This window comes from Ceratotherium simum, chromosome 7 (assembly GCF_057802395.1).
Source record: "Ceratotherium simum simum isolate JZ-2026a chromosome 7, ASM5780239v1, whole genome shotgun sequence".
In the NCBI taxonomy this organism is placed as follows: domain Eukaryota; kingdom Metazoa; phylum Chordata; class Mammalia; order Perissodactyla; family Rhinocerotidae; genus Ceratotherium; species Ceratotherium simum.
The window spans coordinates 12,568,195-12,594,041 of NC_141906.1; the positions used below are offsets into that span (position 1 = coordinate 12,568,195).

General features: G+C 46.0%; 1 protein-coding gene across 4 annotated transcripts in view; it reads left to right on the plus strand.

The window, feature by feature from the left end:
* The window catches only part of SERGEF (secretion regulating guanine nucleotide exchange factor), a 207,262-nt gene that overhangs the window by 73,257 nt on the left and 108,158 nt on the right, over window positions 1-25,847 (plus strand). For 2 of the 4 annotated variants that reach the window (XM_087433135.1, XM_087433133.1), the window contains one exon: window positions 17,889-17,999. The exons of the other annotated variants lie outside the window; for them this stretch is intronic. In XM_087433135.1, the coding sequence (XP_087289261.1) occupies window positions 17,889-17,999 (111 nt within the window). The remainder of the gene's footprint in view (window positions 1-17,888; window positions 18,000-25,847) is intronic. 4 annotated transcript variants of the gene reach the window in all.

Here is a 25,847-nt window from a genome sequence, read left to right on the forward strand (position 1 = left end):
TTTCATTATTATTGTCTTCCTCAGTATTTAACATTTTGTGGTTGCTGGAGGAAAACTGCATTTGGACCATAAAGTTAGACCTAACTTGACATTGAATTTCATTCCAGGCAAATAAATATTTTAAAGTCAAATGTATTATCTAAAAATTTAGTTGCAGTAAAATATTAATGTATAACTCCCTATAGCCTTTATCATCATGGGCACTTTTTATTATGTGGTTGCTCGCACATTTTAAAATATAATGATACTCTTTAATTAAGGTCACTGACTAAATTAACATGCATAAAAACAATCCGTTGCTCATTATGCTCTCTCTGCCCCCAGCCACCCAACTTGAAGTTGTTCTGCATCTGTGTTCCCACCCTAAAGCAATAACGAAACAAGAAAAGACAAAGCAAAACAAAAGCTTTTGGACAGCAACTCAGCTGTGCTGGGTTGATGTCGCCACCTGGTGGCAGAGGCCAAGGACTGTCCCAGTATTCCTTCACTGCCTCCTTTCTCCTTCTGGGGCTGACCCTACCCTCCTCTCTTCTCTTATTCAGAGCTCAGCAAATCCTACTTTAAACAACCTCTTTCTCATATGTACTCATATATTTCTTTCTCCCTCTTTTAATTCTCCCTTCATTTTTTAATTTGGTGACCCTGCAACATTTATTGCTCCTTGCTTTTTTACTTTCCACTCTCCTATTTATGAGTCCAAAAAAAAAAGTGACCTTCATTGTGGTTGCTGAGTCTGAGAGCTGTGCTGGTGAATGTGTGGGAACACCCTCTGGAGTGATGAGCTCCCAGCTGAAGGGACAGAAAAGGCCTATATTTGGAAGTGAAGTGCCACACAGGAAAAGGCCCGGGGCTTTACCTCAGAGGCTCCTGCATATGCGCAGACATTCCCTTCTGCATCAGAACCAGCGTTTCTGTATCTTCCTTTCTCCTGTAATAAACCTGCTTTTTCCAAAATACCGACGTATAAGATAATTTTAAAAACCTATTTCTTACCCAGTTTTCAAATTCTTCTCTTAGGTTTAATGGACAACTTAGTTTTCTGCCGTTTCACTGCAAATATTCCGCAGTTGGAATGCTCTGAGGTGGTGATTCTCAAACGTAAGCTGCATTAGAATCCCCTGGAGGACTTGCTAAAATGCAGGTTGCTGGGTCCCACCCCTGGGGTTTCTGATGCCGCTGGTCTGGGGCAGTGCCTGAGAATTTGATTTCTGACAAGGTCCCAGGTGGTGCTGATGCTGATGGCCTGGGACCATGCTTTGAAAACCGCTGCCCCAGTGTTATGTGGCCTCTATGGTGTGGATATCGGGCAGTGTTTTGCCATTCATTCTTTGGCCTAAGTGCTTGCAGAGGCCTTTTTCTGCCACTTTTTCTTCCATAGCTGGGACCACTTGACTTGTAGCCTCAGACTTTGTTTAATGACAGAAATAGTGTTTTATCATTTTGTTTCTCCAGCCCTAAGAAGAATGGCGAGGATATATTAAAAGGTGCTGTCAGGGAAGAGGGAGAATCCCCATCCACCCTTTCCCTTAAGGTTCTTATGGCTGGCGAAATAATTAAAAGACAGGTTAGCAGAAGAAAATAATACCAAGTTTAATAACATGTGTACATGGGAGAAACCAGGGAAACTGAGTTTCTCCACACAATGGCCGAGATTCTCATCTTAAATACTATCTTCAGCTAAAGACAAAGGAGGATGTTGGGGGTGCAGGGTTTGGGATTTCAGAGGGGAAGAAGACAATTCACATGGAGAGGGAAATGTAAATGTTTGTCAGACAATTCTTTACAAGGTCACCTATAGAGAATGTGGCCAGAGAGACAGAAATCACAGTAATCAAGAGTATGTAGATTTAAGTCCTCTCCTTCCGTACTGATAAGAGTTTCCACAGATAAGACCATCCCCCACTCTTCCCAATATGGAGAGGGAGATACATTTACAAATGTAAATATTTGGTAAACAGAACTTTGAAAAGAATGGGCTTAGTGAGGACGCTGCCAGTCTGTCCATACCCAGAGTTAAATTCCTTTAGGCAGTTAGTGGGGAAGGTCAAATGTCCGTCAGAGAAAATAATCAAGGTAAAGAGACATATTTCAGGGTGGCCAATTTTGATCTCTCGCGGTGCCTAGTTGGCTATGTGTCTGAGGGTGAGGGTGGATATTGTTGCCATGCAGCAGGCCTGGGATGTTGAGTATTGTTTATAGTATTGTTTCCCTAAGAAAAAGGCACTGGGTAATGCATGGGTTACATTTCTCTGTGTGGCCTGGCTCGTTTATGAAGTGGGCGTTCTAGACTTGCCCCATGTCCCTTCTGGTAGTTGTCTCACTTTCAGTGCAGGTCAGCAATTCATTAAAGGTGTTGCTATTATTATTGGAAACAAAGAAAGGAGGAAATTGTTTTCTGGGTAAATTTTATTTGGCAGTTTTATTGATTAGTCTTTATAATACTCTAGTTAGTCTCTTTTAAAAAAAGCAAAGACCTGAAATACCCAAGCAAGTGACGAATGGTGGCTGTTTCAGGGAGTGCTGTGGTGGTATTATCTAGTAAGTTGCAAATGCAAAGAGAACAGGTGCAGTGCTGCATCAGGAGACTGCGTCGGCTAAGGGAAGACCATATTAGCCCTTCCTCCTGACTGTTGTGTCCGCTGTGTAACTGAGAGCGAGCCGAGTGTGTCAGGTCAGGGTGTGCATGACTGAAGAGTTCTCCCTGGCTCACTGATTACAGCTGGTTGACATGCATCCATCTCAGATCTTGAGTGCTGTAAGGGTCCCTAGGTATCGTCCTAGTCCAGTCCCTTCCATTTACAGGTGGTGGAATGAGGCCTGGGTAAGGGAAAGACTTGCCCCAAAGCAGGTGTCTAATAGGTGCCAGAGTAGACTTGTGCCGCGTCCTCCGAGTCTGGGCCTAGCGTGCTCCTCCCACTGCACTGCACTGCCTTTGCCGTCACTGGTCTTCCTCAGTGACTGTAGCCCACTGTAGACCTTCAGGCTCCCTTTAGTTACTGCGGACAGCACAGTTGGGGAAGAGAGTTGTGTAAGCTTTTGTCCGAATGCCTCAAAGGGCACTTTCTGGCATGAGGAATGGGTTCAGTCTCTGCCATCTTCTTCCATAGCTGCGGCCATTTGATCTCCAACTGCAGGCTCGGTGCTGTGCCCAGTGTTGTACCTTGATCAGGTAGATGGAAGAAGCTCAAATTCAGAGCCTGGGAGTCAGTAAGATGTCATCTTACTGGGCTGCTACCCCTGTGTAAACTGGCCTGATTGCTACCCTGTGCCTGATTCCTGTCTTGACAAGTTGATAAGTTCCTATGGGGCTGGGGCCCTGCTTTGCTGTTATCAATTCTTTCTTCACTATAGAGAGTTGGGGGAGGGGTCAGGGGGTAATATTTGTTGAGCATCTATTTCGTGCCAATCACTCTACTCACATCATATTATTTATTTGTCACTACATCTCTATGAAGTATTATCTCCATTTTACAGATGAGGAAACAGGCTCACAGAGATCATGGGGCTTGCTTAAGGTGACATAGCTGGTAAGTGGTGAAGCCAGGCTTCAGATTTGAGTCTGTTGAGCTCCAAATCCCACTGTACGTTTCAGGGCCTGTAGTTTGCCCATAAACCCCAGTTCATTCATTTGTTCAGTGAATATTTACTGAGTCCTACATATTCTAGCAACTGTGCTAGTCACTGGAGAGGCAGTCCCTGCCCACATGGGGCTTACCGTCTCTTGGGGAAGACAGAGTAATGATGAGGATATAGAGTGTTAAAAGGGAGGTACTGTGGGTTATATAACAGGCAAGGCTAATCTAGTCCAGGGTGGGCTGGAGGGGTGGGGGTACAAATCAGGCAAGACCTCCTGGAGGAAGAGACATTTCAGCTGGGACCTGTGCTGAAGCATGAAAGGACCTTGCATGAAGACCTGAAGGAAGGCTAGTGTGGCAGGAGCATAGTGAGCTAGTGTGGACTGATGTTCTGCTTCTTACCAGAAATCCTTGTGCTGCCTGCCTGCCCAGCACAGTGCCTGGCATGTAATGGGGACCCAGTGAATATTTGCAGAATGAACGCATGAATGGACAAAACAATAAATGAATGGCAATTCTGAAAGCTCATTTTGTATAATAAGTTACTTTGGAATGATTCATAGTTCCAAATAGCTTTTTCCTCCAGCATCTCTTATCTTTCTGTTGTTTTGGGTTTCCTTGCTGTATTTTGAATGTCCTCATACGTGTCCTACCTTTCCTTCACAGCCATGGGGTGTCTTCCTGCCTCAAAGAGAGCAAAAGCTGGGCTGCCCTATTATCCTCTTAGCGGCTGCCTTGAGCATGAAGTTTGAAATAGCGTCAGTGATTTGATTTTTGCCTCTGGGGATCTGGCAATTGAAAATAAATGTAGAAAGAGCCCCAAAGGAGGTTTTTCTTGGGGCCATGATAGATGACAGCACCAGTTATTGGTGCATTTTGACAATGCAGAGTTATATAACTGGATGAAAAATAGAGGCTATTCCACCAAAGTCAGCTTGCCTTACTTAAGTGCTTTTATATTCACAAAAAGGGGTGGCCCAGAGTGGTTCTGTAACTCCACTATTTGCAAATTCCTAGTTCAAGACATAGAGAAATAAAATTGTATAGATTGAGGTTCAACAAATGTTAATTTAAACAGTGAATATATGCCGGGTATTTCACATTGCATTTAATAACTAAAATATAAATACTATCCAGTTTCTAAAGAATACATTTCCGACTGAACAATTCTGGTAAGAGTAGCACAACATTGCAGAACCTGAAATAGGTGAGAATAGCCTACTTGTTAGTATACCTTGGTCCAGAAAAAATTCCAAGACAATTTGAATCCAGTTTTTTTCAGATTTAACCTCCTGGGTCTTCTCCTTCTGTGCTAGCTTCTGGACTGAGGAGTAGGCCTAGCTCACAGTGTTTGAAGGGCAGTCTTGACTGACACTGATGAAACTGAGTAAATGATCTTTGGTCCTTGTTTTCCTTTGGTTGGTCCATTCGTTCATTCACTAATAACACATTTGTTGAATGACTCCTATACATAGGCCACCATAGATACTAGGACAAGTTTTACAGTCCTGTCCTCGCAAAGCTTACAGTGCATGGGTGAGACAGATAAGAGTATGCCATACAAAGTGAGCGGGGAGTGTTGGGATGGGCACCTAATGCAACACTGATGGTCACAAGGGCCTCATAGGAGAATGTGAATCTTAGAGGTCTGCCAGGGGTCAGCTCTCAGTGATGACTCACAAAGGCAAGCCCTCATCCCTCCCCAAGTCAGGACTGGGGCTGGCTGTAGTTTATTCAGTAAGTACTCAGAGTATCCTGCCCACATCTCCCACCACAGGAAGAGTAGGATTATTTAACGATAATCAGGAGTCCTATCGCCTTCCTCCTTTAGGTTCTGTGTAGGGTTGGGGGTCTTGAAGATTGATTTTTGGACACTGAGTATAGCTATAGCTAGTGACTTCTAGAGAATTTTATAGTCAGATTTCCACTTGGGATTTCTATCTGAGTTGGTTAGGGAAATCAGGTCAACAGAAATCCTTCCTGACAATGTCTGTCATTATTGTATGATCCTGAAACCATAAGGTGGAAGAGGAGCCTTTGGCAGATACAATAAGGAGTTTCGGGGCTAGGCTCTAAGGATTATAAGTTATTTTTTCACTGTGTGCTTAGGATGAAAAATGGGCACTGTGACACTGAGAATGCCTCAAGAAAGAGGGTCCCTTCCTAACTTGCTGATGACCTGCATAGTCATCAAGTCCAAGCCTCCCCTCCCCACTGCTCCCTCCCTCCCTCCCTCCTCCTGTCCCCTCCATTGCTAGGGAAACAAGCAATTGAGATATAGCCCTTGCATAGTGGGTGATGTGGCCATGCAAACAAAGATGAATGATTCTATGGTGTGTAATAGAATCCTATCTCAGAGGAGCAAGTGGTGACTCTCATCTGGTGGTGAGGGGGAGGGAGGCTGCCTCCCAGGGACATAGCATGTTAGTGTAGAGTCAGGACTAGAACCCAGGGCTTAGGATGTTTTCTTTGCTTGTCTCAAAGCCTCATTGGCTGAGTGAGACTTTCTCAGCTGGCTGGTCACCAAGCCAGAAGCTGGGCTTCTCCCTGGATGTGGAGCAAGGGCAAAGTTTGTCTGGTCTGTGCAGCTTCCAGCCTGTGCTTCTCCTCTTCTTCCCTTTCTGCCCCATGGGACTGACTCTGTGTGGGTCTGTGAGCCCAGAGGTTGTGGCCCTCTCCCTCCTCGGCCTGCTGTGTGGGTCCAGGCAGTGTTCCTTTGAGTGTGGTCTTGTTTGTGGGATTCCAACTGAGACTGAGGTTCTGGTAGGCCAGGACCAGCTGGGAGACCGGTGGGGCTGGCAGCAGTGCTGTGGTTTCAGAGGTGACCTCCTTGCTGATTTTAGAGCTTTGTTCAGTGCCCCTGGCAGCAAGCCAGTACAGAAGGAGCTCTGGATTCACTAATGCTTGGTTCATGGTTAGACTTCCGTGCATAATTAGTATTTTTTAAGTCATTTTATCTGAAGACTTCAAATTTAGAGACTCTAAGTACTTGCCAGAGATTTTATGGATTGCAGCTGAGTTTAAAAGGATCTTGCAGCTTTTCTCCCTGGCCCTTACTACTGGCCAGCTGCTTCTAATCGCATTCAGTTTAGTCCTGTGACAGACTCATTCTTCTTCCAGCTCCTTGCAGAAGATGTCGTGCTCCAGGTTGGCCTGGGTTTTTCCCGGGAGCTGTAGAACAGTGTTTGTCAGACTTCCGTGTGCATGCAGATCATTTCGGGATCTCGTTACAATGCAGATTCTGATTCCGTAGGTCTGTCGGGAGGTCTCCTCTGCGTTGCTAACAAGCTCCCATGTGATGTCAGTGCTGTGGTCTGAGAACCACACTTTGAGTAGCAAGGAAATTGCTGAATGTGGGGCATGGGAAGGTCCTCAGAAATGATCACCAGATCTAAGTCTGTGACTCTGTAACACAGAGACCCAGGAAAGGAGAGTGACTTGCCTGAGGTCACACAGCAGATTAGTGAAGACACCAGCACCAAATCTCAGGTCATCACTTTCTTTCTGTTGTGTACACTTTTCCTCTGCTGATCTACAAAAAAGTAGAAATAAGGAAGTAGAAATAAGGTTTCCTACTTGAGTTACCAGGTTTAGAGCAACCTTGTAGAGGCCAAATCTGATATGTTGTAGTCTAGACCCATCTGGAGCCCTTCTTTCTTAGGTTTTAGTGAGACATTTTCTGTGTCAACCTCAGGATCTTACACAGAGCCTTCCTCACACCATTCTTGGTGTTCAGCAGTGCTTGTTGAACAGAATCTGAGTCCCTTCTACACTGGTGCCAGAAGGTGCCAGATGGCCCAAACTGAGTCTTTAGACTGAGCTAGCTCTCACATTCTGGGAGTGAAAGGTGGGTCTGTGATGCTAAGCCTTCCACAGACTTCAGAACTTGCCAGCACTTTGGCTCTTAGAATGCGCTAAGTGGCAAAGGGGATATACTGGGAATGGGGTGGGTAGGAGGTTTGACGCAGACACCCTGCCAGGGGCCTGGAGTTGTGGGAACAGCACAGCTACCGGGGAACATGGCAATAAGCAACAGTACTTTTGTCTGTCAAGGAGGTCCTGTGAGTGGGGAGGGGCATAGGAGCAGATAGTTTGCAGGCATCTAGGCAAGTGGACAAACTTTTCATTTTATGAATATTTATTATGTGCCTGTAACACGCCAGACGCTAAGCTGCTCACTGGGGGATGTGGAGATGAATTCCTAGGAGCTCTGGTCTCAGGAGGCTCCCAAGTAGAGTCTGCATCGAGACAATCTCTTGGAGTAAGAGTAGGCGGTATTGGTAGATTCTGGTCTAGGTGGAACAGTTCACTAGGTGGGGCTTCGGATAGAGGAACCAATTCAGGGTCATACTTGCTGGGCCTCTGGCACAAGCAGGGCATGGTTTCTGGAATAAGGCAGATGCTTAGTGATGAAAACTAAGGAACAAGGTCAGGGCAGGAAGGGCCGCACACTGAGCTTGTCTCTGAGCTGCTAACTTCAGATACTTTAAACCTTTCCTGAGACAGGACTGATGGGCAGGGCTGGGCTGGGGCTGAGCCTGCAGGTAAGGTCACCTGGTGAGGACATGGAGCCAGGCACTGTGATACCAGAGGGACTAGCCATGCAGGCTTACCATCTTTTTACCTGCCTACCCTCCCCGCCTTTGGCCCTGGCTGTGAGAATCACCTCATTCTGTGGTTATGGAGAGAAAGTTTCTGGAAGCTGCTTAGGACCAGGCCCTCTGGGGTAGAAGAGGTGGCAGGAGGCCGCTGACCCCATCATCATTTGTATTAACATGTCCCAGGGCCTCCCAGGGCTAAGATGTCATTAAGTATTTCCTGATGGAGGCAAGTGACTAATGCTTCAATGGGGAAAAGACTGGGTGAACCAGTGTGTGGCTTGAGACCACGGACCAGGCTGCATTTGAAATTGACACCTAGTGACTGAACTGGAAGAGGTACCGTGTTGGTAAGGATGGTAACAGTCGAAGGGGAACAATTCCTGGCTCCTAGTAGGCCCTCAGTAAATGTTTGTTGACCGAGTAGGTGCTTTATAGCACAAAGTGCTTTATAGTTTGCAAAACACTTCCAATTACAGTCTCTCCCCAGACTCTGAGATAGGCAGAGCATTATGCCCATTTGATACTGAGGAAGCTGAAGCCCAGGGTGGTATGTATTTGCCCAAGATCATGCAGCTGGTAAATGGCAGAGCTGACACTAGAACTCAGGTCTTCTGAGTCTCTCTCTAATGTTTTGTCTTTGAAGACACATCTGAAAATGCACACAGGTGCTGCCAGGGATCTTGCTGTTGTACATTTGATTTTTGATCCTTATTAAACAGATATCGTTTTTTAATACAAAACATTTTTTAAAAAGGAAATGTGCCTTTCTGTGTGCATTTTTACCAAATTGAGCCCTTGGGTGTCTTTATTTTTAATAAGGAAGAAACACTTGGGTCTGGAACAGCTGAACCAAGCACCATTGGTGCCTACTCATTAGCTCTGTCTAATTAGATTGAAAACAAGGAAGGAAGCAGCAGAGGCAACCATTTTTGTTTGGCAGGAATAGTCATGTATGGCCTTAAGCCCTCCCTTCCTCCCTCCTCCTCCATAAGGCCATTAGAATGCAGCCCCTTTCAAAGAACAGTAGCATATTTCTATTGTGGGGGGCGGGGTGGGGGGGAGTGAATGAGTGAGTGTGTGTGTGTGTGAGACAGACAGGCAGACAGACCGACTGACTTCTGGGACCTTTAGAGACTTAGTGAGTAACTGCTTCTTTTTGTTGGCGCCCAGACATGTAGGGCGAGAAGACTGTTGTTTTTTCTTTAAGAACACACGAAATAAGAGCCATTTCTCTGAAGTACATGGAGAACCTTGACTTCCTGTAAATGGCTTTAAAAAAAAAGTCCACCTGAAAGGTTTTGTCGCTGGAACTTGGGCCTCAGGTTTTCGCGTGAGTGGAGCAGTGCTGGCCCGATCCCAGGCTCGTCGTAGGTGGTTTCGTCCTCTCCAGTCGGTGGTGACTGTGACCTCTGGGCCTGCTCACTGCAGTCAGAGCTTTCAGCGGGGAATTTCCACAGCCATGCTTCTCTGTTGTACACACTGTGAGGCGGCCGGTGTGGAGAGCAGGTGATTTACCTAACGCACAGACCCGTCCTTTATGTGAAGGCACCTTGGGGAGTGCCAAGGGCCAGTGGCAGTTTTTCTGAGACTCGGTTTCTCCTAGCTCCTCGAGCTGGCTGGCTTCACCTACCCCCTGTCTCTGCCCCATCTCCATTCCCTTCCCCCGATCCCACGTCAGCCCCCTCGCTGCCCTGTGTTTATCCCCAGTCCTGCCCCCTTTTCCCACCGTCCACACAGCCCGCAGAGGGCTGTGCCGCGTTCATTCCTAGCTCAGAACCTACAGTGGTTCTTCAGTGGCTCCTGGGAGGAGCGGTTCTCCTTGGCAGAGCATTCAGGGAGTTGTTGGCTCTTACTGACCTCTTCAACCGTGTGTCACCGCCGCTCCTTTGTGCGGACCCTGCTTGTAGCCAGACTTGCAATTCCTGAGCGCACCAGGTTCTCTGTCCTGCCTCTGTGCCTTTGCACATGCCGTTCCTTTGATCAGATTTCAGTTCTTTAGATTTTAATCCAAGTGTTACCTACCTCCTCTGTGAAATTTTCTATACATGCCCAGGCAAAATTAGGTGCTTTTTCTCCTTTCTGCTCTCATAGTAGTTCAGATGTATTCATGCCATATGTTTTGTTACATAATTTTGTAATGAGTTGTTTCAATGTTTATACCTCTGTCTTATCCCCAATTCATGAAGCATTTGCTTGATGTCTGCTTTGTAAACTACTGCTTCCTAACCATTGCTGAGTGCTGACTGTAAATCAAGCACTGGGCTAAGGAAGGGCTTTACATGCATTTGCTCACTTCCTCTTCCTTGGGTGTAGAGATTGTTATTATCTCCACTCTACAGACTAGGAAATTGAAGCTTAGAGAGTTTAAGTGACTTGGCAAGATCACAGGGCTAGTAACTGGGGTTTGTGTCAGTGTGACGTGGTCTCTTCCTTCAAGGAGCTTGTGGTCTAGTAGGTGAGACAAAGAAGTCAGCGTATCCATCCAGGAGGCTGAGTCCAGTGATGAGGGGGTTCAGGGTGCCTCGAGGGGAGGGAGGGTTGGGGCTGTGTGCACACCTACCTCTGCGTCCCCAGCGCCCAGCACTGTGTTAAATTGTTTTCCTCTGTGACCAGGACACCACATCTCAGTCATCTTTTGCTCTGCTCTCTCACCCTCTATTCTCATCAGTCCTTCCGCAGCACCTTCCTTTCCATCGAGCCTGGAGTCTGTGCTGTCTCCCCCCGGGCCAGGCCCTGTTCACATGAACTGTTCTGAGTGTGTGAGGAGTGTGCGTGCGAGGGTGAGGCTTCTGGAGTACCAGGAGTCTCTGGAGATTGCCTGTGCTCAGCTCATTTGTCATTGCCTAGGCTTCCTGGAGCATTTCCATCCTAGGAAATATTTTCTTGGCCTCAAGACAGAACTTCTAAGAACATGTCCCAGGATTGGGCCCTCTGGCACCGTGTCGCTCTCACCCCACCAGCTCTGGCCAGCCTCTGCCGTGTGCTGGATCCTGTGCTGCTTGCAAAGTAGAGAGCAGGGAGACGTGGTCCCTGCTCTCCAGGGGTTCAGGATCTAGTAGCTCAAACCAAGTGAGGGGCAAGAGCCTGGCTAGGCCTGGAGTGTGCTCCCTGGGCCTGTGGCAGGGCTGGACAAATAGATGGGAATCAGCTGTGAGGGGAGGAGACGGTCACAGGCAGGGAAACAGACCGACCTCATAGATGAGTCAGCTGGGGAGGAGCACAGCTGAGATCTAACCAGGTGGGGCAGACTGTCTGCGGTCAGAGTGAGGAGAGGTGGGAAAGGGCTGGGATCGTCACCCACATGTCTTCCTGTTAGGGAACCCCCAGGTGGAGGTTAGTGTCAAACCAGGCAGAGGCTCCAAAGGATGACTGTTGGTTTTTTTTTGTTGTTTATTACGGTAACATTGGGTTATAACATTGTATAAATTTCAGGTGTACATCATTAGACTTCTATTTCCGCATGGATTACATCATGTTCTCATGTTCACCACCCAAATACTAATTACAATCCATCACACACACGTGCCTAATTATCCCTTTTGCCCTCCTCCCCCCACTTCCCCTCTGGTAACCACCAATCCAGTCTCTGTCTCTGTGTTTGTTTGTTGTTGTTATTATCTACTTCTTAATGAGTGAGATCATACGGTATTTGACCTCCACCCTCTGACTTATTTCACTTCGAATAATACCCTCAGTGTCCATCCATGTTGTCACAAATGGCTGGATTTCATCGTTTCTTGTGGCTGAGTAGTATTCCATTGTGTATATATACCACATCTTCTTTATCCATTCATCCCTTGATGGGCACTTAGGTTGCTTCCAAGTCTTGGCTATTGTGAATAACGCTGCAATGAACACAGGGGTGCATGTATCTTTACACATTGGTGTTTTCACGTTCTTTGGATAAACACCCAGAAGTGGAATAGCTGGATCGTATGGTAGTTCTATCCTTAGGGATGACTGTTTTGATCTGAAATCGAAAGAGGGGGACCCAGTGCCCAGACAGGAAAACATTCTAATTTTTTAGGGACACAAAGAAAAGGAGTAAAGGGAGTAGGGAGCAGGATGCAAGAACCCCTCCTGTGTGCATGTGCCAGGTTATTTAATAACGTGTGTGGTGTTTAGTCTTCACAACAGCCCCGTGAACCTACACTTATAGATGGGGAAACTGAGGCTAAAAGTCACACAGCTACTGACAGGAGAGCAGTGCTGAAGCCGAGTGTACTCCAGAGCTTGGCTGCAGCGTGCTTCTTGTCCCAGAAACTGAAAAATACCCCAGGGCAGACAAGTGGGTAACTGCCTGAGTACCACGCAGGAAGCCAAAAACTGGCCAGTGTGAAAATGCCAACCAAGGAGCCAAAAGCTGTTAATGAGATCTTTGCCAGCATGGGCTGTTATACCTAGAAGAAATCCATGTTTTCCACAAAGAATCAGGTTCTACTTTCTCTTCCCTGCTCTGGGCATGACCATCTCTTCCTAGAGTTCTCCAGAAGCTCTGCCCCTGTGAGCTCTGAGAGAGCCCTCCGTCTCGCCCTGTCTGCCGGTGCCTTGACGAATGGCCCAGCACAGTTTAGGCGGGCCTGCAGAGCCCTCTCTGTGAGCGTGTGTGATCCATCTTACTGCCAGAGCTCATTTGGGCTCCTTTAATAATTGAAGGCCAACGTTAAACGTTTCACAGTTTGTCCTTCGTGAACAGGAGCAGTTTTCTGTAAGTGATATGCCCTGTCTCCCAAGGACACTCTGTTTCCTGAAGTGCAGCTGATTCAGCTTGTTCTGACGTTGACACTCGGGAGCTTAGATTTCGTCAAGTCCTCTTTTCAAGAGAGATCTGTCTCATCTTTGAGGGCAAGCCCGGGAGGCTGGGTGGCTGGGGCCAGAGATGGCCTTACTGGGAAATTGGACTGGGGAGGTGGGCTACAGGAGACAGGCTCAGCCACTTCCCGTTGTGCTGAGGAGTCAGTGCATTTTGTCACTTTAACACAAAAAGAGGGGCCAGTGCAGGTCTAAATACCATCTGTTTACCCTGCCTTGGTCGTTCTGGGGGTTCTAATTGCAGTTTCCCCAGATCGTGTGCTCACTCTTGCTTCCAGGCTTCCTGCCCTCCTCACCTTTCCCCACACTCTGCTGACCTCTCTTCCTCTTTCCAGCTCCGCTCAGGTCCTGCTCCCGTTGGGGTCTGGGGAAGGGCTCTTTCTCTGCTCCCGCAGCACCTCATGTCCCCCTCTTTCTTAGCACCCTCCCGCCGTGAGCGGTTCCCCGTGTACCTGCCTTTCCCTAGTAGACTGAGAGCTCTTTGGGGATGCTGGAATGACCAAAGGAACAAATTGAAATAGTTTGTAAATTCTGCTGTTGGGAAAAGAACTATAATAATTAAGGAAGAAAATTGACATTTATTGAGGACCTCTTATGACCCAGGCACTGGGTGAGGTTTGCTATCTCTTTTAATTTTCACAATGGCCTTGGATGTGGCTGTTAGAGGTTATACGAAGAAGTCAAGCTTCCTGCAGTCTTTCACTGTTATCCTTCTGTTTTTGGACTGATTCATCATAAATGACCTGCTTTATAATTTAGTAATGAGTACTTTTGAAACTTAAAGAAAATGCTTTCTTTTAATTTTGCAGTTTCACAGTTTAGCATTGAATGCAATAATATATCAGATGACTGTCAAAATGCAGAACCAACTCTTTTGCTGGAAATAATTATACTTTGCCAACCCCGTTTATTTTGAGCAGCTTCGGCGCGCTAATGTACTGTGCTGTAAAATGAGCCCGTGTTGTATGGATGATGCGGGGGGATCAGAGTGGCAGTGAAACCAATTGCAGATCCACTAGATGGTGGTAAAAAGGGAAAGAGAACACGTCCCTTCGTTAAATACATCCCCCAAAGATAGTTTGTAATTTGACAGTTGAGACAGCTGGAAAAATTAGGAGCTGCTGTGCTGGCGAAGCTGGCCTGATTCCGCAAACTTGCGCTTGGAAAGTGAAACCGTTGGTCCTGTTGGTGATGCTCTGGTCAGAGTGAGTGTCTCTCAGGCCGTAGGCGGGTTAGGACCTGCACGCGTGGACTTGCCCCTGGCCAGGCCAACTTCGCTGTCTTGTGGGCATGGCTGCTGTTGGCTCTAATCTCACATTTCTCCCTGCCTGCTCATCATTGCCTCCATGATGGGCTGCTGTCCCCTCAAGGTTGGCCTGTCGAAAGCAAGACTCAGCCTGGCAGAGTGGATGTTGGAGTTGGACAGATTTGTGTTTGAATTCAGGCTCCTGCTACTGACTGGCAGCTGTTATTTAGGGAAAGTCACATTACCTCTCTGAGCCTCAGTTTCCTCATCTATAAAATGGGGATAATTCATGGAACAATTATTTATTGAGCACTTGTTATGTGCTAGCCACTGTTCAAGGCATTTGGGAAATAGAAATCCTTGTCCTCGTGGAATTTACATTTTATTGAAGGAAGACAGGTGTTAAACTGTAGACATAATAAGTAAGAAAATTATATGTTTGAAGGTAATAAGTACAATAAAAAGAAAAAAGGGAGATCAGGGTAAGGGACTTTGGGGATTCTGGAGGGGAGCTGGGATAAGTGTGGCCTGCAGTTTTAATAGACCTCATTGAGGTGGTGACATGTGAGCAAAGAGGTGGAGTTGCTGAGAGACTTGGCCGTGCAGATGCCTGGTGAAGAGTGTCCCAGTGCAAAGGCCTGGCACATTTGAGAAACAGCAAGGAAGCTACTGCGGCTCAAGCAGAGTGAGCATGGGCGCAAATAAGAGAGGATGAAGTCAGAGAGGTAGTGGCGATAATAGCCCCAGGGTTGTGAGGATTAAATGAAGCACCTTGCTCTTCTGTCTGACTTCCCGTTTTTCCAATGGCATTGTCCCTCTCCTAGCCACCCAGGTTCCAAACGTCAGTAAGCCTTTGAGGTCTCCCTCCTCTTTGCCACATTGCCAGTCACTTGCTAGGTCCTGTAGCTGTACGTCTCTCTTCTGTCCCTTGCTCCTCCTTCCCGTTGTCTTTAATCTAGGTGGTGGCCTCTGAACTGTCCAATCACAATGGCGTCCTAACCATTAGCTCTGCTGCCAGTCTCTCCATCACCATCCCTCCCCTCACCCCCTTTGTTTCCATGCCATGCTGCAAAATTGAACCACCTCTCCTGCCCAGAACCCCTCAGCTGCTCATTAGTGGATTCATTTATTCATTCCTTTGTTCACACATTCAGTGTCTTTTGAGCCTCTAATGCTCAAAGTCATTTGAATTGAGTCTAATGGAGGAAGCAGACTTGAAAATAATTACAATACCAATTCAGAAATGTTTGTTTTTACCCTAGCCTCTTTCAAAAAGGATTTGGAGTTCCACAACTTATTATGGAGTATGACAAGAATGTGAAGCGGTGTCTATGTATATAAAGTTCTGACCTCTCAGCCTGGCATTTAGAATCTCCCTTGCTTAGGCACAGGCCTGCCTGTCTAGTTTCATCTCCCATATGCAAGTTAAATGAGCCTTTGGCTTCAACCCAGGGGTCAGTGCAGCTCTCCCACCTGGCCTTCTCTTCTAGCCTCCGGGCCTTTGCTCACACCTTTCCCTTTGCCAAGGATGCCCATTTTGCCTGATCCATGTCCTGCCCCTCCTTCCAGACTCAGCTTTAGATGGCGCCTTCTTGGGAAGTCTTCCCTGATCCCGGGTTCTAAGTGACCTCTCCCTTCTCTGAACTTCCATTAGCATTTCTCTTTGCCATTCACCACTTTCCACCTTGGATTTTAGGGTGTGTGTGTGTGTGTGTTCCTGCTTTATTTCCCTCACTGGGCTGTGCGTTCCTTGAGGCGTGGATCATTCTCATCTTTTATCACCAATGGCACCTCGCACTCTTTCTATAGGAGGCACTCAGTAAATCTTTGAGTGAGGGAATGAATGGCTCCCCAAGCCATAACATCTGGGGAGGGAGTTGCATTGGAGGTGCTTTCTCTTATGCTGATATGAAGGAAGTCCTAACAAGTTTCTGGAGCCCAGATTTATTGACCCTGCAGGGAGCTGCTACCGTCTGGTGCTGTAACTCAATGTATTTTCTTGTAGAAGCCATGATGTAAATAGTTTCCAAGAGTAGTTCCATCACTAGTTCCAAATATCTGACTTAGAAACATGTACTTTTGGAGGCTTGCTCATTCATAAGTTGGCTTGCTCTTTCTTTTTTGAAGTTGCTCCATTTGTACAAGCAGGCAGGTGGCGTTTGCTTATCTGTACTGTCGACCACGCCAGGCACCATGGGGTGGAGACAGGAACACAGACTGTCACACAGAGATGACCAGCTCCACCACTTCTTAGCTGAATGACCTTCAGCAAGCTACTTTACTGATTTTCTAATCTATAAAACAGGAATACAGATACCTACCACTAGACTTAGTGAGGATGAACAAGGTAACCTATGTAAAGACAGTGCCTAGTCAATACTTATAAATGCCATCTAACAACAGTCAGAACAGCAGCACATTTACTTCCCTTTTATCTCGTGCATCTGTGAAGTTCCTGTGGTCTAGGACAGTGCTGCTGAAACAGTACTGTGCATGTGAGTCACCTGGGGACCTCATTACAATGCAGAATCTGAATTAGTAGGTCTGGGATAGGGCCTGAGGCTCTGTGTTTCTAATATGTCATACTGCTGACCCAGGGACCATACTTTGAGTAGCAAGATGTCACGGCGATGGTTCTCAAGTTATATAGCCTGCCTCCGAATTACCTGGAAAGCTTGTTAAAACAGGTTTCTGGGCCCCACCTCTAATGATGTACTTATTCAGTAGGTCTGGGGTGGGACCTGAGAATTTTCATTTCTAAATAATTTCCCAGGGAGCATTGATGCTGCTGGTGCAGGGACCACATTTGAGAACCATTGTGCTAGGGGGATAACAGGGATGAAGTTAATAAGAAAAAAGAGGTAAGTAATGGTAGTTCTTCCACTCCAGGATACTTGTGCTCTCTGCTCTTTTAATTGTGGGTGTCCATTTAGTAACTATTATCTGACCAGGCTCTGGAATGTCTTATTAATAATTAAATAACAGCTGACACTTAGTGAGCACTTACCGTGTGCCTGGCAATGTGCCAAGAGCTGTGTATAGTTCCACTTAATTCTGATAATAATCCTATGATGTGGATACTATGATTTTCCACCTTTGTGTTTCCCACGCTGACCAATTCATAAGAATCACCTGGTGTGCTTGCTAACAAATACAGAGTTCTAGGTCTTGACCCTGGTGATTTTAATTTGGTGGGGCCCACTGCCCTCAGGTGATTCTTTTGATTAGGTAAAGCTGGAAATCTCTCTAGTTAATCAGCTCTCCTCTTTCGTCAATGCCCAATACAAAATTGCCAATTTCAAAGAAATATCAAATCAATATAATATAATATACTTGACACTAAAAGTTACACTGGGTCAGATTATTCTTTATGATTGAGGAAACCCTTTGGGATCTCCAAATGCCTTAGGGTCCTCATTTTGACCATCCCTTGACTGTAGAGCTGCAGAAAGGCCAGGTGATAGAGCGTTCTGTTTACTAGAAGGCCAAGGATGCCCATGCTGACTGTATAATGTTTGGCTCTCTTGAAGAGGGGTATTTTGTTTGGAACATTATTCTAGACAATTGGTCTTCATTGCATCCAGATGGATTCTGTGATTCCACAGGATTTTAAGAAACATGAAAAGAGAAAATGTTTTACTTGCTTCTCTTCAGGCCAGAGCTTGTTTGCCCACACCGAGGCCAGCTGGCCAGCCACGTCCTTGGAGCAAACCCCATCACTCCACCTACAATCCCAGCACCTGCTGGTCTCACTCACCCGCTCAGGTGAGGTCAAGAGCCTTCCACTCCTCTCGATTTTTCCAGCTACTGGCTTCTTTGCATAGGCTTTCCCATTTAGCCTGGGGTTGTATTTTCCATGTTCCATTGGAACTGTGGCTAAGTTCATTGACGGAAAAGGGGCAAGGTTCAGAGTTGCATGTACAGCTGGAAAGTCACCAACCCTTCACCTGCCTGGGAGGTCCTGTCTGCCTGCCTTAATGAGGGTGGTGGAGTGGGGCAGTGAGGTGTAGCCAGGGTGAGGTTGTCTGTTAAATGTACTGCATTTTAGCCATCAGGAAAGACTATTCTGAAACCAAAGAAAATGGAGGTTTTCTTTAGTTCTGCTGATGCTAATCTGAGATACTTCTTGGGCTGAGTTAAAAGCCCTCAGAATAATTTTCTGATGCTAATGTGAAAAGTGATTCAGTTTGATGGAATGGGCACTGGACCAGGGGTCAGAAGAGCTGAGGGTTCAGGTCAGCTGTCTTGATTTCTTCTGTGATCTTGGGCCAGTTAGGTAATCACCTCTCTGGATATCAGTTTTAACTTGAAAATGAGGAGATTGGTCTCAATGATCTCAGAATTGGCTTGATATTCTGTGATCTTGTGATGACCTATATTCCCAGGAACATGAGCCATCACAATAACTTGTCCCAAAATACAGTCAAGTACACCCACTCAACCAACATCTGTTGAGCGTCTAGTGTATTTCAAGTACTTCCCTGGGCACTATGGGGGATGTAGCCATAGATAAGGCACATTGATCCGTTCACTCGCTCCCTCATTCATTCATACAACAAACACTTATTTATTGAGCACCTGTCATGTGCCAAACACTATGCAAAAAGCTGTGAGAGACACAAAGGTGAATTAGACTCAGGCTTTGTTGTCAGGCAGTGCGCTGTCTTGAAGGGAGATAAGATGTGTGTGTTAATAAGGCTGTTCCTAACCACCCTCTAAAGCAGGACCTCTCCTTTGATTCTCCATCCCCTCACCCCACTTCTAACAGCACTCGTCCCCCGACCTTATATTACTTGTTTAGTATGTGTCTCCCTATCCGAGTGTAAGCTCCGTGAGAGCAGGGGCTCTGTTTTGATCACTGCTCTATTCTAGTACCTAGAATAGTGCCTGACACCAAATAGACACTCAATAAAATCTTTTAAAAATAAAATCTATAAAAGAAGGTAGAAATTGTGTCATAAAAGATATTTGGATAACGTGCTGTGGGAGCTCAGTAAAGGGACACCACCCTAATTAGGACAATGGTTTTTAAATCTGGTTGCACATTAGAAATGCCTTGGAAACTTTAAAAAAATATATCAACTGCCTAGGTCCTACTCCATACTGATTAAATCAGAATCTCTGGGTGATGCCTGGACATTAGTATTTTATAAGAGCTCCCAGGTAATGATAATGGGTAGCTAAAATAAGGTGACCTAGAATAATCAGGGAAGCTTCATGGAGGAGGTGAGATTTGAGATGGCTTGAAAATCAGGTAGGACTTGGATAAGAAGGAAGTATTCCAGATGGAGCACACAGCATAAACAAACTCAAGAGGCAGGAATTACAGGCTGAATTCAGGGATCAGAAGTAGTTCATTTTGGCTGGAGCCTAAAGAACAGGAACGGGAATAATTGAAGTGACGTTATAAAGGTTGACTGGGGCCGCTTTGAGAAGGTCTTTGATGCGAGGCCATGGGATTTGGGCCTCATTTGGCTTTGCAGTCAGTGAGAATTGTGAATGACTTTTAAACAGAAGTGATGTGGTCAGAGCTCTCCCTGGCTGCCTTTGGAGGATGGCTTGGAGCAGGCAGGAAGACCAGCTAGAAGGCGATGCCGTGGTCCACATAACATGGGCTCAGCTTAGGGCTGTATCACTGGCACTGGAGAGAAGGGCTGAGGTAGAGCTGGGCTGCAGGGCCTGTCCACCCCCCAGCTCTGGATCTCCTTTGAGGGCTCTTGGTGGAATCACTGGCACTGCAGTGATCAAGCCAGGGGAGGCAGGCCGCACTGGCACTTCTAGCCCCGTTTGTTCCTACGCATGACTGATGACCTGATAGTGCAGCGAGGCCTCCTTCCTGGAATGACAGGCCATTTTATCCAGAGAAGCGTTTCTACAAGCAGAACTCAGTACCATGCCCAGCTACCCTTAGACAGAGGTTTCTGTTGTTTTAATCCAGCAGCGTGTGTCTTTGCTTCATCTCTGGGTAATTCCGGCACCAAGGACACTATGACGTATGACTGGTAGAGGTCAGCTCTACCGGAATCTGGAGCTCTCATTTCTGAAGCTCTGGGTGTACTGAGGACAGCCTGCCTTCAACAAGACAGCTTTGAACAAGGGCTGGGGGCCATGGGCCAAGGGGTATATTTCCAATAGCCTTATAGCAGAGTGCTCATCTACAAAGAGCTGAAGTTTCTGGGGGCACAGGACATCTGCATAGGAAGGACACCATATGTGTGTGGGGCTGGGGGAGAGTGGGTTTGGTGGAGAGCGGGTGGTGATTGAGTCGAGGTTGCTGATACAGGCTTGTGCAGAGAGGACTGCCTGCCCTTGGCCAGATGCTGCTGGTAGCTGGTGCATCCCCAGGGTCATATATGACTCAAAAAGACAGGCAAGCAAGAGATGCTAGTGCAGGTGTTTTTTCCTTCCTTCTGTCTGTTTTGCCAGGGCTGACCTTATTCACAGTTAATTTCAGAATGTCAGTGCCTCAGAGGTGCACAGACTTGACACTTTGCAGGGACCTTTCAAGTTCTTTATCTCATTGGAATCTCACAACACTTTGTGAATTAATTGGGACAGGAGTTGTTGATCCACTTTACTGATGAGAAAACTGGGGATAAGGTGGGATTAGGAAGCTTATTCTAATGTCATGTAGATGTAAAGCATAAAGGCTGGGACTTGTTCCTGCAGGAGCCAAGAGGCCGATGTCAGGGATGCTTGCGAAGGAATTCGTGCACATGGCAGTAGAAGAAGATAACGTTTTGGCTCCTTCATTAACTAGGTGGTGACTTTGGGCAAGTCCTTTATTGTGCATCTCATGTTTGTCGGCTATAAAATGGGGATAGTAACACTTAATAGGATTATTTGAGGGTTAAAATAATCATTTATTAAGAGTGTCCAGTACAATACCTGGCATACGTTTGATGTTCATTTAGTTCCTTTTTATAAACTTTTTTTTAAAATAATTATAGACTCACAGGAAGTTGTAAAAATAGTATGGAGAATCTATGTGCCCTTCCCCCAGCTTCCGCCAATGGTAGGATCTTATGTGGTCATAATATAGTATCAAAACTAGAAATTGAGGGCCGGCCCTGTGGCGTAGCGGTGAAGTGCGCGCGCTCCGCTGCTGGCGGCCTGGGTTCGGATCCCGGGCGTGCACCGACGCATCGCTTGTCAGGCCATGCTGTGGCGGCGTCCCACATAAAGTAGAGGAAGATCAGCACGGATGTTAGCTCAGGGCCAGTCTTCCTCAGCAAAAAGAGGAGGATTGGCATGGATGTTAGCTCAGGGCTGATCTTCCTCATAAAATAAATGAATGAATGAATGAATAAATAAAACAAAATAAAAATAAAAATGGTATGTGAAAAAAAACAAAAACTAGAAATTGACATTGGTACAATACCTGTTGTTAACTAGACTACAAACCTGATTCAGATTCTCTTTATCTTTTCAGATAGAAATTAGACGAGATTATTTCTGAGTTTTTTTCCTAGTTCTAAAATGCTGTATGTAGTGTCTTCATTGACCTTGACTTTTCTGTGGCATCTGACTTTCTAGAAACTTTGTTCTCCCTTGGTTTTCATGGACTGTGCGTCTCTCATTGTCTTCTCACATCTTCTCTGCCTCCTTCACTACCCTCCTGTCCTCTGTACTGTTTGTCTCCCCAGATTCAGTTCTTAGCCCCTGCTCCTCTTTTTTCACAGGTGGAATCTTACTTTCCACCTTTCCTTGAGGATTCTGAAATCGGCATCCCCACCTCCAGTGGCCAGGCCCCTCTCCGGTTCCCTGTGTTTGGCTCTTTGCTGAATCTAAGCTCTAACTCATCATATCCCAAACTAAACTGTCGTTATTGAAACCCCACACTGGTGCCCTGCTCCGTCTCCACCTGACTGCCCAGTTCTGTCAGTGAGTCATCGTTGAAACCTCCCAGAGCTGTACAAGGAAGCTTCTGGATGATGGAGACCTTCGCTATCTTGATGGTGGTCTGGGTTTTTCTGGGTTTATACATATGTCAAAACTTATCAGATTGTACATGTTAAATATGTATGTGTCAATTATACCTCAATAAAACTGTTAAAATGAAAGAAAGAAAGAAAACTGCCCAGAGCCAGACATCCTAGGTCTGAATCCTGGCTCTGCCCCTTGGGCAAGTTACTCAACTTCTCTGCACCTCATTTTCCTCATCTGTAAAATAAGGATAATAACAATGACTTACTATATAGGATTTTTGAGGAGGATTAAATGAGTTAATTCAGATTAAGTCCTTAAAACAGTACCTGCCACATGTTAAGCTCTCCAAGTGTTTGTTGTGGTTGTGTCTTCTTCATCTCAGGTTCACAGTGTCTGGCACAGAGTAGGTGTTCAATAAATGTTTATTGAATGAATGAATCAATGCTGCTGTAGTCTTGAAGTACTATTTTCTTTCCTCAGCTTTTATCCAAATATTGCTGCTGCTTTAAGGTCCAGCTTAGGTTCTACCTGCTCCGTGGAATCTCCTCCACAGGGCCCTCCTGGCCTCCCTCCTCTCCCTTCTACACTCATGTTTTGTGTTAGCCCATTTAGTACTGATTCACAGCCGGATTTTTTATTTTGTCTTTTTTTTTTTTAAGTGGCTTCATGTGTACATCTTTCCTCTCCATCTACATTGGACATCTGAGGGCATGCGTCATTTCAGACTTTTTCTCTTTCTCCTTTGCCTATGCTGGGCATATAGTAGGTGTTCAGTAAAAGTGGAATGAATGAATGAATGGTATATGATTCACAAAGTATTATGAGGCCGCCGAGCAGTAAGACAAATTCCCACCAGTTAGCTCATTATTAAAACAAACCTAGAACTTATAAAATTTAGCCCTGGAAGGAAATTTTCTAAGTGTTTGTAGGTGGCAAACGGTCCCACTTCTGCCCTCTGATCTCACCTTCCCTTTTGGGTCTTGAGGGAGCTGTAGGCCTCCTTTTATACCGTGGCCCAAGTTTGGACACAGACCTTCCTCCGCATCCCCTGAGCACGGCTGAGGCAGACTGGCACTGTTCTGAAGACTAGTCTGCACCACAGCGAGGGAGCGGTAGGGAACCAGGCAGAGAGGAGGAGAGGCTGAAGCAACCAGCTCACTCGGGCTAGGACACTTGGTCCCTTGCCCCGGAGGTTGGGCACAACTACCCCAACGTCTGGCCTGGTCCTCTGTTTTCTAGCTGCAGCCTCTTGCCTATGTGGAGGGTCCAATCTGAAAACTTATTTCGCAGGAACTCCTTCTTAGACATCCCGACATTTTTGTGTCCAAGACTGGAGAACCTGGCTTCTGTTCCTCTTGATACACATTTCCTTTATCCAGTCTGAGAGACACACCTAGGATGATCACCATTCCGGTAACACTCCTTCCAGATGTGGTTCTGGCTTGTCCTCTATACGAGTCTAATAGTATAATGATACCTCAGCCGTATCATCAATAAGACATCCATACTGTGACAGTTACTCACACAAATAACCCATTATTCTGTGCCATCCCCACTGGGCCCTGATCTAGCTTAGAATTTCATCATTATTAGTGCCATTCCTTTGGATTAAGCACTGCCCTTTCCAGCAGCGTCTCCCACTGGAAATGGTAACATATTGGGCTCCATGTATTTTGAAGTACATTCATTTATCAATATGGCTTCCTCACCTTCACAAGGAATTGGGAGCAATTTATAAGCACTAGATGCCTTGAGACAGAAGAGACACAGCTTCTGATCAACATTCATAATCATAGATGCCAATACATCTATTGTATACATGAATCTATTGTATATTGGAATACATTGTTCCTTTCCTTTACAAAGTATACTGTATCTCTTATGTTTCTTTAAACAGTCTATGAAATGGGTATTATGTTTTCGTTTTGCCAATGAAGAAGCTAAGATTCTTAGAGAAAAAAAGGCTTGGCTTGCCCAAGGTCACAGAGCTAGTAAGTGGAGGAGCCGCCTAACTCCCAACCCTGTTCTCTTTCCATTGTGTACCTCCTGGCTCCTCCTTCCAGTATCTTCTCTTTGATCTGCCTAGGCTTGTTCGGGCTTTAGCCCTAGGTTTTTTCTGTGATTCCAAGCTAAACTATTTATTACTTTCTCTACTGCTTCTATATCTTTTTAGTCTTGAGAGAATTCCATAGATTCCAGCAGGAAGAAGTTTATTCCTCTCAGACCCCAAGATTCTTCTGGGGCTTCCCATGCTGACTTGTGGAACTCCTTCCATCTTCCTTAGCTCCCAGTGATCTCTACCCTTATTTTTCCTGCTGTCAAGTTTACCCTTGGTCTAAACCTTAGACCCTGCTTTGTCCCTTGTCTTTTTTCTCCTAATCTGTCCGATATTTCTCATGGTTCTTCCTGTCAGTCTTGGTTCTTTGAAAGACTAAGGCTCCCCTCCTATCAGGTAGGCTCAGTTTCCTGGATTTATTTATTCATTCATTTATTCACTCCTCAGCCCTTTTCTGAATGCTGATGTCAAGCACCGTATGTAGGCACTGGGACTTCCAAGATGGTAAAACATGGTTGAGGAGACCATTAAGAATCAGGAGCCCTCTACAATTCAGTATGGTAATGGTTTGAAGGCATAAACAAAGATGTTTGTGAGAGCATAGGAGGAGAGACATGTGATCTAGGTTTGGGTGGGCAGAGAAGTTTTCTTGGAAGAGATCATGTCTAAACTGAGCCCTAAGGGATGAGTTGAGGTTGGCTCAGAGTGAGTGAGTGGTGGTGGTGGCTGGGGGAGTCATGGGGAGGGCAGAGTGCTAGGCAGAAAGACCTCTTTATAGGAAGACCCAAAGCTTCATGTGTAGGGAACTGCAAGCGCTTTGGCCTGACTGGATCAGAGATTGTAGGGACAGTGAGGGATGAGGCAGGAGAGGTAATCTGGAACCAGACTGTGCAAGGCTCTTAGTTTGTTATGAAGTTGATGAGGGGTCATAGAAAGATCTTCCTGACTTGTTTAGAATAGCGTTTTAGAAAGATCACTATAGGGCCAGCCCCGTGGCTTAGCGGTTGAGTGCGCACGCTCCGCTACTGGCGTCCCGGGTTCGGATCCCGGGCGTGCACCGACGCACCGCTTCTCCGGCCATGCTGAGGCCGCGTCCCACATACAGCAACTAGAAGGATGTGCAGCTATGACATACAACTATCTACTGGAGCGTTGGGGGAAAAATAAATAAATAAAAATTAAAAAAAAAAAAAGAAAGATCACTATGATGGCAGGGTGAAGGATGGATTGGAGAGAGAGAGACAGAGATAAGTGGTGAGTCAGAAGACTGTGGCAGTGATTGAGGCCTGAGCTGATGAGAACTTGAACTAAGGTTATAGCAGCAATAAGGGAGAGAAGTAAATGGATTCAGAATATAAGGGAGGTGGCATTTCTAGGGCTACTAGCTGATCAGCTGTCCATGCAGTTAGAGAATGAATGCCATTTTGTCTCACCCTCACATGTGTCTGCCTTGCCTTCTCCTACATGCAATTCCTTTTTGCTGTCAGAAGAGAAACCTGATGTTTGATTCCTGGTTGGCTCTGTTTACTCATCCCCCTTCCCATACCATGTTCTCCCTGCAGGGTCCTTCTCCTTTGGCTAACCCTACCTTTATCATCTTTCAGATCAATGTCCAGGGCATTCTTTCT